Genomic DNA, 12,685 nt, shown 5'->3' with positions numbered 1-12,685 from the left:
TCCCAGTCAGGGTACATGCCTGGGTTGTAGGCCATGACCCCCAGCAACCACACATTGATGTTTCTCTCTCTCTCTCTTTCTCCCTCCCTTCCCTTTCTAAAAATAAATAAATAAAATCTTTAAAAAATATATTTCATCTGAAGAAAGATGAATAAAACTGCTGGCTGGTATGGCTCAGCAGATTGAGCACCAGCCTGCGAACCGAAGGGTCGCTAGCTCGATTCCCAGCCAGGGCACATGCTTGGGTTATGGGCCAGGTCTCCAGTAGGGGGCGCTAGAGAGGCAACCGCATATTGATGTTTCTCTGTTTCTCCCTCCCTTCCCCCCGCTCTAAAAATAAATAAAATCTTAAAAAAAAAAAACCTAACTGCTGGCCAGATGCAAAGGGCCGTGGACTGTGGGAATCTCTCCCCTGGCCAGAGGTAGCCTCCGGCAGCGGCCTGAACTCCGGGGTGGTCAGGGAGCTGATGGAAGACCTTCCCTCACCTGGTCTCCCTCATCCCAGACCAGAGCCAACTGAGAGCTCGGAATTCAAAACGGCACCTCCTATTGCTTAGCAGCAGAGGCTGCTGGTGGCCACGCAGTGTTCCTTCTCTCCCCCCTGCATGTCCTTATTTCATGCGGACTACGCCCTCCCTTCAAGGGCGGCCTTGTCTGGCCTGCCTCGCAGCCAGGACTGATCGGAGCACCAGGTGCTGGCCAAGCAGATAGAAACCAGGATGCCGTGTCAGCCCTCCACAGCGGTCGTGCGGGGAGGAGTTGGCTTAGCTGGGATCCACCCCCCTGCCGTCCTTCCTTCTGCCTCCTGCTGCCAGTGTGGGATGTGGAAGCAACGGCTGGCACTCCAGCAGCAGCCTGGGGCCGGGAGTCTGGGGGTCAGGCTGAGCCAGGAGCACTGAGGAAGAAGATCGGGGCAGAGCCTTGGCCTCACGGGGTCATGGGGGTCCTTGCTGCTGTGTCTTCGCTGCACACCCTTTAGACAATTTATCACACAGCTGGGGAGTGGGGACAGGAAAGAACAAGGTAGGACCATTCCAGGGCCCTGGGCTGCCTGCAGGAGGCCCCTCGATCCCCTGACTTCTACAGTGTGGATCTCATGAGGCCACTCCCCCAACTTGAATCCCTAGGGGCCTTTCACAAGGTCAAGTTCTAGTCCTCAGCAAGGCAGAGTGCAAGGTGCTCTTGGGCTTCTCCACGGGGCCTCACCCACCTCCCGGCCTCATCTCCTGCTCCTCCAGCTATGCGGACCTGCTTGGGTCCCCCCCACCCACTCCCCACTTCTCTTCGTCACGCTCTGCTCGTGCTTCCCTTTGTTCGTGGTTGTCCTTCATTCTCTCCATGGCCAACACGCCTCAGCCTGCAAGATGAAGCTCAGGTGTTGCCTCTTCCAGGAAGGCTTCCCGGTTCCCACCTTCCCACCCTCTGCCCCTGCCCCTGTCCTGAGGCTGATGGAGTGCTCCTGTGTGTTCTCCCAGAAGGATGTGATGGGGGACTCTTGAGTCTTGCAGTTACCCCCAGTCCCTTTTTGCCTTGGCTGCTGGGATGCTCAGGGGCCCATTGTAGGCCTCCAATCTCACCTTCCTTTGGCTGCGTCTCAGTGCCCCACTTTGCCCCTCCCCCACATTTCCTCCGCTCCTCCTCTTCTCCTGCTGTAGAGCAGGCACGCATCGCAGAAACCATGCCCCCGCCCTCTTGCGGGGAATGAGACAAAGCACAAAAATAAGTGAATAGAAATAATAAGAATCTACCAACTTCTGTGAATCCAATTACATAACTAATAAGAGCAATACATTTCTCCTGAGAGGCAAGGAGATGGTGTGCCTCCTCCTCACAGAATGGATAATGTTGTTGGTATTTAAAGGAAATGAAAAATAAATTTTTCTGGCCTCTTCCTACCATCCACTTCCTGCTGAGACTCCTCTTAAGTAACGTAGGACTCTATCGGAAAATTGAAAGCTAGTCCACATCCTTCACCTGCGGCTCCCCAGCTCATTGGCGGAACCAGGAGTTCAAGGCAGCTTCCCCTGCCTCCAAACCCGGAGCCTTTTTGGATCACATTGGAGGACCCCTAAGCTGTCTCAGGGTTGTGCGTTGGTTTCCCATTGCTGCTGTAACAAATTGCTACACTTAGGGGCTGAACCCGTCCCAAATTTGTTACAGGAAGGTTCCGTAGGGCGGACATTCGGTTGAGTCTGGCTGCGCTGAAGCCGAGGGGTTGGCAAGGGCTGTGCTCCTCTCTGGAGGAGCACCCCTCCAGGGGAGAACCCTCCTCTCTGGCCTTTCCCAGCCTCTGGGGGCCACGCTCCTCAGCTCACGGCCCCCTCCTCCACCTTCAAAGCACACCCCTGCTCCGTCCTCACCCCTCCTCTCTCTGACCCTGACTCCCTTGCCTCCCTCTGACGAGGACCCTTGTGATGGCAGCGGGGTCACCTGGACAGCACAGGATGACCTCCCGTCTCCAGGCCTGAGCCACACCTGCAAGAGTCTCTGTGGCCATGGTGGGCAGCGTGGTCACAGATTCTGGAGATCAGGGCATGGGCACACGTGGGAGGCATCGTCCCACCACAGCCTGTGTCCCCCCCAAAGCAGACCCTCAGATAAGCACTTGGGTGCGGATAGCACAGGTCCTCCGATGCATCATTGCACCCGACGTCGTTTTGCTCCAGGGTCGGTGAGATGCTGTAGGGACGTCGTTCCCGTCTGCATTGATTCGCCTGCGCTAAAACGGGTTGCCTCATGCACCGTCTTGCTTAAAGTCACAGAACCCACAGATGACGGCGTGAGGACTCACTGGTTCATTTGGGGGTGACCTGGAAACACGGCGAGGGGATGCGGAAGAGACCTTAGGGAGGGGGAAAGGCCAAGAGAAGGTGCGGACGGGCATCCCCGCTGGGGGCATCTGGGCTTCAGCCCCACTGGGGTGCCTCTGAGAAACTGGGGAAAACAGGCCTCTGAAACGTCATGGCCGATTCTACCCACCAAATGTCAGCCCTCGCTGGGCATGGATTAGGGAGGTGTCCCCCGGCGGCCCAGGGAACAGCAGACAGGGCGCCGACAGTCCCTGAGTTTGCGAGATTTGCAGTGGCAGCCATGCCGGAGAGGTTGTATGACTCTGCTGCCGAAAGGTGCAGGGGTGGGGGGGGGGTGAGGGGCATGGGGGCCACTGGTCTGAGTGGAGAAGGGGCGGAGCCGGCCCCACGGAACTGACGGAACTGACCTGCCACCTTCCCTGTCCCCGCCACACCCACCCCGTGACTTCAGCTGGAAGAAGGACGGTCCCCTCCAGGGCGGAAGAGGCACATCTGTCCTGAAGCTCGTTGACCCAGGGGTGGTTGTCATCCTTGAGAGACAGTGGCCAGTGGTTGGGACATGTGGTCCATCCGGAGCAGGAGGGGACCTCAGAGGGGAGCCAGAGCGAGAGGCCAGGGATCCCAGATACGCCACCTGCCTGCCTGCATCTCTGGCAAGTCAGCAGGTTGGAGGGTCCGGTCCCTCAGGGGTCAGGGGGACGTGACCCCAGCTCTCAGAGTCACCAGGGTGGAGGCCACTGTCCCAGTGCCCAGCACAGCACCGGCCAGCGGCGATGAACTTGCTTCCCTTCCACCTGGCTGTGGGCGGACCCTCCTTCCATCACGCAGCACTGGCCGACGCCCGCCAACCCCTTTCCTTCCTCCCTTCTTGGCTGCTCTCAATTTTAATGACACTGAGCAAACTCCTGTTGTGCCGTGAAATCCCTGGAAACAGCACCAGAAAAGGGGGCTCCTCGACTGCCCCCGACGAACTCATTTCCTCCTGACTCTGTGCTCAAGGCCGAGTTTTCCTCTTGGAGGCACAGGGAGGCTGGGCCCTGGTGCCGGCAGCACTCCCCCCACCCCCCTCATGGCCGATCTCTTCGGTAAAGCATCTGTTTACAAAGCAGGTCACAAGCAGCCAGCACAGCGTCTAAAAATAGAAAGTCATTACTGAGCTGACAAGTGTCTGCTCTGGCCCAGGGAGCTGGGAGGTGCCTGTTTTCCTCTTTTCCCCCTCTCTGCTTCTCTGCGCTCCAGCCCCACCCCCACCCACAGACCCGGTCCAGTTCCTGGGGGAGGAGAGGGGGCTCCACAGGGGAGGGCAGCCAGCGCCTCATTCCCCCTGGGTCCCGCCTCAGCCCCAGAGCCTGCTCCTGCAGGGACCTGGGCCGGCTGTGTCCCCGATTCCCTGTGGCTGTTTGAACACAGTCTGCTGGGCTGGTGCTGTCCTTCCGGTTTGTTGACAAGGAAACTGAGGCCCTGTGGGTCACAGGACTGTCCCCAGACCACAAAGCCAGGAGGGGGTGGAGCCCAGAGGGGTGGCGGGCCTGTCCCAGGAGCTTGTCCCAGGGACCACACCCAGCACCACACTCACATCGTGTCCCTGACAGGCGTCATCTCCAGAGACATGTGCCCCGTGCCCTGACCTCTTGAAGGGGCACATCTTCCTGTCCCTCTCTTGGGGAACCGGGCCCCAGGAGAGCTGCCCCAGGTGACCCTGCCACCTGGCGCAGTACACAAGCTGCTCCCCTCCACGGCGTTGGCCCTGCCCTTCCCTTGGGGACAGCCCGGGGAGGTGGCCATCTGCAGGGTGCCGTGTGGTCCGTGTGGGTGCCTGGTGCAGCAGGGACTCTGGTCCTGACTCCTCCCTTCATGCCCCTCCTCCTCCCAGCCTCTTCCCCGTCTGCCCAGTAACCACCGCCTGGCCCTGAGGGCCCACTGTGTTCTAGAAACCTCCCACTGTGTGGGGGCACTGCGAACCAGGCCTCCCCTGGGATGGCCTGGCAGGGGCTGGTCGGTGCCGCACGTGGGTCTCCGACTCTCCCTTCTCCCTGCCGCCCCTTCGGGGTTCCGGGCCCAGCAGGGACCTCTCTGCGATGAGCCTCTCGGCTTGGGGCTGCACCCCCACATGTGCCGGCGCCCAGCCTCCAAGGTGGCCCACGAGACCCTGCCTCCTGGTTGTCAAGCCTTGTGTGGGCCCCTCCCACACTGCACCGTGGTGGCGTGTCTGACCAGCCACAGTGGAGGGAGGGACCACTGTGTTTCTGGAGTGAGGGTTGATGGAGTCCGTGGCTTTGTGTTGTGTGTGCGTTCACCCGTGGACTCTCCCTCTTGCGCCACTTGCTCTAGGGGCGGCCAGCGGCCAGGCCCTGAGGACTCCAGCAGCCCACGGAGACCTCTGCCGACAGCCGCGAGAGTGGATCTGGACCCTCCAGCCCAGTGGAGCCGAGAGGACCGCAGCCCCAGCCAACAGTTCGCACCCTCGTGAGACCCTCGGAGCCAGAGAGCGTCCCAGATCCTCCCGCCAGGAAACGTGTGACGTTGTAATGCCTGTTGTTTCGAACTGCTGGGTCCGGGGTCGTCTGTTCCTCGGCACCTGGTAACTGATACACTGAGGCGTCCGGTCCAGTCAGCTGTGCTCTCATCTCCATGAGCCAAGGTCAGGGCCAGTTTGGAGGCAGGGCACAGGGCGGCAAGGGCAGAGCGAGGGGACAGCCAAAGGGCAGTAGGTGGGCACGGAACCGGGCCCCGGGGATGGGTCAGCAGAGGGTGAAATCCAGAAGCCACACTGAGCGGGAACACGCCCCAGGCACTGCTCGCCTCTGCACAACAGCAGCACTTATCAGCGCTTCTGATCGATCGCTGCAAACGCGCTGGCCTGGGTCACCTCGCAGGTTACCAGAAAGTAGGGGAGCTTTGGCAGCGTAGCGACCGACTTCACGAAGCTGCCTCTTTAAGAAGCCGGCCTTGGGGTCTAATCCAGTCCAGTTTACCCTGGGAAAGCTGTCAGCTGTTACTTTCACAGCCACGGGAGTCGTCCAGGTCTTTGTAATGAAAGGCAAACCGGTCACTTCGGCCCGCCCTGCTGCTGCTAACAAGCCAGGCTGTCAGGCGGAGCCGGGTGGCCGGAGGGAAGGAAAGTCTTACATTTCAAGTCTAAAGACTCCCTCCCGTCCACTGCCTTGTGTTCAGGGACTCCCTGTTCTCCCTTTCCCCCCAAACCGAGGTGCTGTCGTGCAGACATGCTGAGCGCTGGCTGAGGGTCTGGCCAGGGCCGAGCCGGGAAGACAGTCCCCTGAGAGGGAGTCTGTCCTGCAGGCCAGTGACACCAGTGCAGGGGCAGAAGGTGTCCAGGGGACAGTGCCCTCGGGGCTGCTTTGTCCCGTGCTGCCTGTAGTAGGGGGGACGGGGCTCAGCACCTGAGTCTCTGAGTTTCACAGGCTCAGTGACACAGGCCTGTCTCGGGCGGTAAGAGTGGGAGGGGGAGCAGGGGACGTATTGACAAGGATGAGGCGCAGGGGGGAATCGGTGGGATTTCGTTTGCGGGTTTATGACCCGGGAGGTGAACAGGCTGCAGGGAAAGGGGGTGCTCAAGTTCTTGTCCCTGGACGAGTCTGGAGTATGTTCTAGACGTCCTGTCTGTCAGTTTCCAGGCAGCTCCCAACAGGAAGGCGCACTGAGCCGACCTCCCGCTGCCCGGCTCCCCCCAACGCTCCCTTTCGCCCCTCCCCGCACCCCGCCACCTGCTCAGAGCAAGGCCTCGGCTCTCTGCAGGCCCGACCTCCCAACCTGCACTTTTGTTTGGTTTGTTGGCTTTTGAACTTCAACATTTCCTTTAAAATTTTTACTGACTTTACTGTTGGTGAATAACATGATACGGGTTCCGGGTGTACACTGCTGTGACATGTCCCCCGTACGGTGTGTTGTGCGTCCGGCCTGCACGTCTGCGGCAGAGGCGTGGGTGCCAGACGCACAGGAAGGCACCACTGGGACCCTCATGTGGCGCATCGCGGAGAGTGAGGAGGGGCGCGCCTGGGAGTTGTCCTGCGGCTAACCCCTCGCTCCGCCGCGTGCGCCGTCGAGGGGACGCCTGGAGCAGCTGTGCTTCTGAGGGAAGAACGTGGCAGTTGAGCAACGCACCAGACTGTTTCTGAGATCCCGAGGCTAGGAAACGCGGTGTGTGAGCTCCTAGCACAGGGCTGTCCACCTCGTTTTCACCGGGGCCACAGCGGCCTCGAGGTGGCCTGCAAAGGGCTGAATGTACCTTTAGGGCCATATAAATGTGACTGCTCCTTAACTAGGGGCAAGGAGCTTGGTGCTGCTGCCAGGTAGAAACAAGGCGCCAGGCTGGATAAAGCAAGGCGGAGGGGGGACTCAGCCCACGGGCCTTGTACGTGCCGCCTGTGGCCTTGCAGAAGGAGTAAAACACGCCCCCCGACCCCGGGTCACACTGCGCCAAAACCACCATGCCCCGGCAAGGGGTCGGAAGAGAATGAGCTGAGTGTCCCGGGGACGGCAGCGTGTTCTGTGAGGGCGCCGGGCCGGCGTGGGCCCAGCTCTGTCTCCGGCCCCACCTCCGGAGCCTCTGCAGGCTGCCAGTACTCTCGGCATTACACTTCCAAGGCCGTCGGTCCGTCAGCGGGACGGACACGTCCTTTTCAGCTCCGGGGAACGTGTGGCAACTTGACTTCCCACAGAGACGCGCAGCCACGAGCGGCCGAGGTTTCGGGCGGTGCCGGCCTCGCCAGACTCGGTTTTTCTGGCTTTGTGTTCAAGGAGAAGAGACTCGGACGGGCAGCTCTGAGTTAGTAATACACAAATCATTGATTTTCTTTTTGTTTTATTAGGAGACAACAGATTAAGATTGATTTTATTTCATTTTGCTTTCCAGACTAAAAAAAGCATACCATTTTATATAACATTTTCACAGAACGTAACATTGTGCAAAAACAAAATTAAGATGATTTCCCGAGTGAGTTCATTTACCGACTAGGCACGCTGGTGAGCTGACTAAGCTTAAGCAGTCCACGGTGGGAGAGAGGGTCCTGCAAGAGAGGAAAGTGAAATATGTTCGTTCACATCAAGAAACTAATACTGAGCTCCGGGGGGAACGGCGGGATGTAGGCAGAGGAATGGGGCAAGCAGCAGCTCAACAGAAATGCGGACAGTTTTATAAAACAGTGCTGGAGAGGAGAGTAGAAACTAAGGACATGTCTGTGATTAGCAGGGCAGATGACGGTTGAAGAGTATGACGGCCATCAGAACAGTGCCCCTAAGGACCGTTAGGGGCCTGGCTGCAGCAGGTTTTGCTGGAACTTCTCCCACGGGGACAGGAAAGGAGTGCCAGTGGACACACACCGGCCCAGCCCTCGCGCTCTCAGCATCGGAAGAGCCCTGACTTTCAGAGAGATTGCTAACATCAATGAGCTACGTGCAGCAGGCCTGTTACTTCCCACCCTGAGTGGCCATCAGGAGGGAGCAGCCCGTCACAGCGGGGCCACAGCCACCACGACGCTTCCTGCTCGTGGCTCTGTCACACACACTTGGACCGACCGGGGGCCTGTCAACGCCACCGAGTGCGACCCAGAGCAACTTGGTTTGGTGGGACCTGGCCCCTTCCTGCCTCTCCCACCCCCGGCTCCCTGCATCCCAGCAACTGCTGACGTGTCCCCAGACCCGTGACGCTGCCGCTTCCGGCCCATCAACGCCGCCCCGCACCTGCATCTGATGCTTCCTTCCCCAGGCTGCAGGATTTCGATCTCGCCTGGAAACCCCATCTGAGTTCCCCCCTCTGGGAGCCCCACAGCCCCCACCTGCCCTTCCCGAGTCTGCTGGTGGCTCACAGCCAGGGAGCCGGCCTCCAGTCGCCTGTGCAGGGGCCGGTCGGACGCAAGCTGCTGTTTTACAGGTGAGTGTTGTAAAAGACAAACACCTGACTGAGTCTATTAAGGAGGGTATCTGTTGATCAATGAAAATTTCTTGAATGGTGTGATGACACAGTCACGGACTTCTGCCTCACACCAGGGGCGTGTCCTGGGGCGGGTGGAGGACACCCCACGCGACGTCAGCCGCCGGGTGGGACCCAGGCGTTCACCAGACGGGGCGGTCAGCCAGCGCTCACTCTCGAGTGGGGAGGGAAAGGGCTCCTGCCTCGGAGACAGAGGGGGACTGGAGAGCTGAGGCCCCCCGCATGGCCAGGAGGGGGAGGGGAGCTGCAGGCAGGGACACAGGGGAAAGCGCCTGCTGGGGCCTGGTTTCCTCCAAAATGTTTCATCAGCGTTCGTCTCCCCCACGCAGGGCGTCCACCGGGTCTAGCACCCAGCCCTCCCCCGGACGGGCCGGCCCTCAGAAGCCATCTGCTTATGACAACAGGTTCCAGGAGGGCGAGCAGACCCAGGTGAGCTTGAGGAAGGGTCACAGTCCCCTTGGGACACAGCGACTGCCCAGATGTCCTCGCTAGGTCTGACACACCCACGTGCCTCATTCGAGAGCACAGGGGCCCAGCCCACTCCACGCTGCACGAGAGACCGTGTCACCCCACTCTGTGCTGTGTGGCCGTCGGGGCCGTCCGTCCCAGAGAGTGATGAACGCACGCACACGGCATTCAGGGCCCAGGCTCCCTCCGGGAGAGGACGGTAACACATCTCACTACCTCCACGGGGACAGCCGAGTCGTATCTATTTAAAGTGCAAGCACTTGATAAATCTACCTCGCAAATCTATTCTGCACGTATTTCTACACACATGTGCACGGCAGACACGGAAGTCCTGCTGGTTTCTAGCACGGTCTTTAGTGAGCGTGAGGTCTCGGGGGGGGGCAAACTCAGAGTCATGTCCGTCGATAGCTGGTGACCTTGCAGTGCATTCACGTAAGTACAGTTCAGCCAGCACAACGGCGATTCACAGTGAATGTAGGCAAGGAGCCATAAGGGGAAACATGGGGGGGGGGTGAAATTGTTCTGTAAGTAAAAATAATAATGAGGATAAAACTATTAGCCTGTGGCCTGCCGAGGCACAGACACCCCTGGAAAAGCTCACACCAAACCAGCTCGAGCAGCTGCCTCCGGGGCCGAGGGGCGGGGCCGGGAACTGAGACCCGCTTCTCATGGCGCCCTTTTGGTTGTGTTCTGCACCTAGCGACTGTGCTACCTGTTGGACACAGGACAGAGCTTGGGTTTCCAGCGGTCGGGGAAGCAGCGCAGACAGGAAGGTGGCGCTGGGCAGCGAGGGGGGCAGAGCAGGGCACCCCCCGCAGTGGGGACAGAACGGTGGAGGGCAGGCAGACCCAGAGCAAACCGGGCTCTCCCTGCGGGCCCTGGGGGCCGAGCTTCATTCTGAAAGCCAGTGAGGCCACAGGAGGGCTCATCACATTCTCCGCAGGAGACCACGGAGGTTCTTGAGGCTGGAATCCCGTTCGGAGCCCACCACCGTCAGGTGAGGGTTCCCAGGAGGTCAGGGGGGCTGGAACTCAGACCTTAAAATGTTCCACAACCTCCCTCCGAGGAGGAGCCAGAATCAAGCACGAAGTGGATGTTTTACACATTAAACTGATGACGGCATGTCCCCTTTCTACCCCTGGAAGACACTGGTCAGCACGGTAGACATGATCTGCATAGAAAGAGCAACTTGTGCACCTTCCTCAGTCGCCCCAGGAGGTGGCGCTTCCCTGTGGGCAGTGAGACTGTCATGTACAGAACCTGAATACAGGGACACTCTGCAGGGAGGGGTGGGGGCGGGGCTGCTGTATTTTCACGGAAGAAAGAGATCCAGCCGACAGGGTGGTGCAGCTCCAGTGCCCGTAAGCACATCTGAACCTGGGCTGGCTTGTTTCCATTCCAGAAGGTTCTTCTCCGGCTGGAGGAGCTCATCTGCCATAACCGCTGGGAGCTGGTACGGGGGACCCGCACGGGCCATTTTCCAGGCGAGGTCAGGTAAGCACGGCCCGTCCTCATCGCCCAGGACATGGCAAAGTAGCGGGAGCGGAAGGTGCTTACCTGTGTTTGCTCCAGGCCTCCACCCCTTCCTCCGACTGGACGAGACGCGAGACGTTTCCTAGCAAAAGAAAAGACCTTTTCACTCCAAGAGAAGGGAAGCCCTCCAGAAATTAAAAAAAAATAAATAAAACATTTAAGCTAGCATTTAAAAAAATGAAACATTTAAGCTAGCATTTAAAAAAATTAAACATTTAAGCTACCATTTAAAAAAAACAAAACATTTAAGCTAGCATTTAAAAAAATGAAACATTTACGCTACCATTTAAAAAACTTAAATCAAATGATTAAATAATAACTTTATTAAATATTTGTCTGTTTTAAGAAGTGCCCTCAAAGACTAACCAAATAACGTTATTACAAACAACTAGTTATGAGGTTTTACATTTGTTTAACAGGGAATCATTGGCCCCCAATTAAACTGGCTAAACTAAGGCTTTTTAGATGACTACAACCCATTAAACTTTTTAAAATGAGAATTTAGGTGATCTTAAAGCCTTGCTAACATGGACAATGACACTTGCTCCTATTTGTCACCTCCCTGGCTTTGGTAGTTATATTAAGATAAATTAAGTGCGATTACAATCTTATTGGATTTATTTACCTTTGGAAATGAAGACCGTTTAAGGGTTACTCGTCCTCACAGCCTTGGCGAGAGCGACCTCACTTTAGTCAGAATGTCTTTAAAAGCTTTGTGCTTACTGCTTCCAGCAGGGGGCGGGGTGTTCATTAAGGCACCAAAACTCTCATAAAAATTCCAAAGTTGCACTAGTGAAAAAACGCTCGACAAGACGAAAGCTGATCACATCTCTTTCCCAGAAAAAAATCAGTAGTTGTTTTTAGAACCGGTTTTTAAACAAGATTTGGTGTTGTGACACCATTTGGACTCTTTAAGCAGCGTTTAGATCTGCGGTGAGTAGGTGACGGCACGTCTACTTTTTATGCCACTTTTAAAGTCAGCTGCGCGACGTTTAGTGTGACCCTTTTTACAGCTATTTATGAAGGCCTTTTTAGGTAGGAGAAAAAATGAAACTGTTAGCTCACACACACGAGAGTTCTTTCAAAAGTTTATTTAGTATCAAGCAAGAGGAAACTTTGCTTAACACTACAGAACATTTCAAGACTTGAGTTACAAAAGAATACCACAGTATTTGCACTTGTAAATTGGCTTCCCTTTTTACGCATGTTGGCAAGAGAAAAAAAAAAAAAAAACTGGCATATGACCGAAAGATAAAAGAACTCAACTCTATGGAAATCTTTAAAATGAAAGGTGAGGCTTATGTTAAAGATGGATTAACATATTTAGTAAACCTATTTTTTTTTGTTTAACACTAGTTAATCAAAGTTATTTTTTTTTTCCTTTTGATGACCTAGCTTTTCATATACAGACTGGAAATAACAAAATTTTACATGTCTTTTTTTTTTTTCTTTTTCTTTCTGCCCAGGGGGCCGTTTCCACACACAAAAAAAGTCGTTTTAAGTTCCATCCGTTCGGGTTTTAAGCATTCTGATTTATTTAAAAAGGGAGGGTTCATAGAAAAAATTACTTTGAACAGTCTACGGGGCGGGTGGAGGCTATGTCACAACACCAGAGGGGACAATCAGTATCGGCCGTACGGCTGGTCCCGGTAGACGCCCTTGGCGGTCCTCGAGGAAGGCGCCTTGTGTCTCGAGTTGGTCCACTCCTCTTGCCCTGCAGTCGGGGAGACGGTCACAGTTAGGTCCCGGCCACGGGGCCCCCCGGTGTCTTTCCGCAGAGCCTACCTGAGCCCTGGACCGACTGTAGGCGTCACACGTTGACATACTGAGAAAAACCCAAGGGAGTTCCCGTAAAAAAAACTACACACACAGTGGAAAATGCTCCTCTCGTCAGGGAAACCCAGCAGTAGCGTGGGAGGACAAA

The 12,685-nt window shown here is 56.6% G+C and overlaps 1 protein-coding gene across 3 annotated transcripts in view; it reads right to left on the bottom strand.

The window, feature by feature from the left end:
• Positions 1 to 11,836: 11,836 nt before the first annotated feature.
• Positions 11,837 to 12,685, bottom strand: part of KHDRBS3 (KH RNA binding domain containing, signal transduction associated 3) — an 83,712-nt gene continuing 82,863 nt past the window's right edge. For all 3 annotated transcript variants that reach the window (XM_036031448.1, XM_028533955.2, XM_036031447.1), the window contains one exon: positions 11,837 to 12,475. In XM_036031448.1, the coding sequence (XP_035887341.1) occupies positions 12,384 to 12,475 (92 nt within the window). In that variant the 3' untranslated portion in view covers positions 11,837 to 12,383. The remainder of the gene's footprint in view (positions 12,476 to 12,685) is intronic.

This window comes from Phyllostomus discolor, chromosome 7, assembly GCF_004126475.2.
Source record: "Phyllostomus discolor isolate MPI-MPIP mPhyDis1 chromosome 7, mPhyDis1.pri.v3, whole genome shotgun sequence".
NCBI classification, from domain to species: domain Eukaryota; kingdom Metazoa; phylum Chordata; class Mammalia; order Chiroptera; family Phyllostomidae; genus Phyllostomus; species Phyllostomus discolor.
Note: the sequence above shows the minus strand (reverse complement) of the source record. Positions and strands in the feature narration are given on the sequence as shown.